A 2,925-nucleotide genomic window follows, 5' to 3' on the forward strand; every position below is an offset into this window, starting at 1 on the left:
ATTAAACATAAAACGGGACGACATTTTATTCTATTATCTATCTTATCAAACCTGTCTTGAAAATCAATGTTTAAGATTTCTGTAAAAGTTTATGACTATATAAAAAACAAAAGATAATTAAATTAATTTGTATCTAAAGTATGAAAAATTATTTGTATACAATAATTTATGTTTTATAGAGTTGTACAACAATATAACATTTTAAAACATATATTGTTGTTTATAGAGAAAAAAAAATGTTATATACAAATAAGATCTTTTAAAATAAACATGTTTTTTACTTAAGTTTAAATAAATCTTCAATACTATTTTAAAACAATGTTTAAAAAAAATTATAAAATGTCTCTCTTAGGAAAAATTTACACATTAACATAAACATAGTTAATTGTTTATACTTCTAAAATACGAAGACGGCACGAAGTTATTTTAGTTGCACGAGTCGGATATATAAATCTTCCAAAAATAAATTGAGTAAACATCACGCTCTCCAAAAGGCGCGTGACTTACGAATAGAGTAATAGACGGTGTGATGTCACCAACTTATTTATTTATTCCATTATTACCCCCGACCATTAGACGACCTTTACTTATATCATTAAAAAGGCTTTCATTCCACCACAATTTTTTCGAAAGAATCCACCACGCCATTCACGATGAGGAAGCTCTACAACCACAATAAAGGCAAAATCCACCCATCACCGCCGCCGTCCGCCACCGCCGATCACTTATCCTTCCTACCGATCGCCATAGCCACTCTCGCCGCCGCCCTTGCACCCGAAGACAAAGAAGTATTGGCATACCTTCTCTCCTGCTCTGTAACCACCACCACCACCAACAACAACACCAACAATAACTTCTCCGGCAACGGAAAACCCACCAGTAAAATTCACGGCGGAGATTGTGGCGGAGGCGGAGGCGGAAGCCATATTCCGCAATTTAACTGCGACTGTTTTACATGCTACACAAGTTACTGGGTTCGATGGGATGCGTCGCCAAATCGACAACTGATTCATGAAATCATTGATGCTTACGAAGATGGGTTGATTCATAACAAGAAGAGTGGGAAGAACAAGAAAGAAAGAAGAAAGAACAAAGTTTCTTCATCTTCCCCCAACGCGCCGATTACCGCTTCGGAGAAGGTTTCTCACGCGCCGCCGCAAGTCGAGGAAAAATTGATTAACAGTGATTATGATGATGATGGGGATGAAGAGGAATTGATGATTGGGTCATCATCGGAGAAAGGATCAGTGAGAAAATTTGTAAGTTTCATAGGAGATAGGATTTGGGGTGTTTGGGGCATTTGAATCTTTAATTTTAAATTTTGGTATATTTTGAAGAACAAGAAATCAATTTCTCCATTTTTGTAAATTCAGGGGTGGTTTTTTCTTGTATTTTTTTAATCATTTTTCCAAGCGTATAACTTGTAGCAAAATGATGTTTTTTGATTTGTTCTTGAAGTACCAAATGGAAATAAATAAAAATTATTTTTATAAGTATTTCTTTATTATCATGCTCAATTAATTACGACTCATTGTTCTTATCTTTTGTGTGAATAATATAACCTCTCGTGTTATAAATTTAATATTTAATTTTGACACATGGTTTAGATAAATTATTCTCAAACAAGATAATCAAACTTTACACACTAAATAATATGGATTGTATTAACCAATTTTAAAGATAATAACAATTTTTCATATATATTTTTTATAAGAACAAAAAAAATGAAAATATAAATGTAGTAATGTATAGGCACTTGCATGTAATTATGTAAACAATACTAAAAATGATGTTGACACCAACAAAAATCATAAGATTATGTTTGGTAATGTTGTTACCTTACTTAAAATAATGTTGTTTTAAAACCATAAATCGATTTTGTGAATTAACCAAATAATGGAATTATATCAAGTAATAAATACTGTAGTTACTTGACTGGAAGATCAAATATATAAAGTCAAAATAGGGCGACAACTAGAACGGGGGATTTTAAACGAACCCTCTGGTCTACGCCATGCTAGATATGGAAGTCAAAACTTGACCAATTCTATAGGACCAAGAGTCTAAAATGGGCAATTAGAAATATTTATAAAATATTAGAGCATCAATTTGTAAAAAAAAAAAGTTGCTGCATTTTTTTAATGAAAATATTTAGTTAGTTTAATACAATAAATAGTAATGCTTTAAATATGTATCTAAGGCTTGATATAGTCGATAGACTATGTGGTTTATATTGTGATTTATTGTTTGATTTGGTGATATTGGCTTCTTTGTAATAAATACCAAGTCGGTGAACACATGGCTCCCGATCTCATAACTATGAATGGCAAAAGGAATCCAAACTATTATCTTACTCATAGCAACATTTTTGACTATTTATTTTGTACAATCCTTACATGGTTTGTTTAGAAATGGTATTGTATTTAGGAAAAAGTGAAAATTTTCGACAATATAATGGAAAATCTCACTTAAACAAGATTTCTTTTAAACTTCAAATATTATCAAATGAACACAAGGGAAAAATAAAAGAACTTCAATGTCTCTCCAACAACAAAGTGTTAGTTACTCCACCACCTAACTCATGCTACGTTATGTCACAATGTTACGTTATATCATAGATGAAATTAAACATGTCAATTAACAAAAGGTGTTAGCGATCTCATACCGTTAGTAATTATATATTAAAATATAATTGATAATCGTTACCTACCCTGTTGAATTAAGTAAATGAGATAAATGTCATCTAACAATTTATTTGTTTTGCAATTTGAATCCAAAACTTTATTAATTAATGTTTTAAAAACTAAAAGGATATTAATTGTTGAAGATATAAAAATTCAAAATATTAAATGAATTTTGTTAATTTTCATAGATGATCACAAAACCCACTCTTACACCAATGTACCAGCTTTCCCGGTCTGAGTT

General features: G+C 30.8%; 1 protein-coding gene across 1 annotated transcript; it reads left to right on the forward strand.

Moving 5' to 3' along the window:
• The first annotated feature begins 601 nt into the window (after positions 1 to 601).
• LOC145123693 (uncharacterized) lies at positions 602 to 1,496 on the forward strand. The gene has a single exon (XM_079058902.1). It carries the CDS (start codon positions 654 to 656, stop codon positions 1,302 to 1,304), a length of 651 nt encoding a protein of 216 aa, XP_078915028.1. The 5' UTR covers positions 602 to 653; the 3' UTR covers positions 1,305 to 1,496.
• Positions 1,497 to 2,925: the final 1,429 nt, after the last annotated feature.

Source organism: Lactuca virosa, chromosome 7, assembly GCF_052849685.1.
Source record: "Lactuca virosa cultivar CGN04683 chromosome 7, Lactuca_virosa_CGN04683_v6, whole genome shotgun sequence".
NCBI classification, from domain to species: Eukaryota; Viridiplantae; Streptophyta; class Magnoliopsida; order Asterales; family Asteraceae; genus Lactuca; species Lactuca virosa.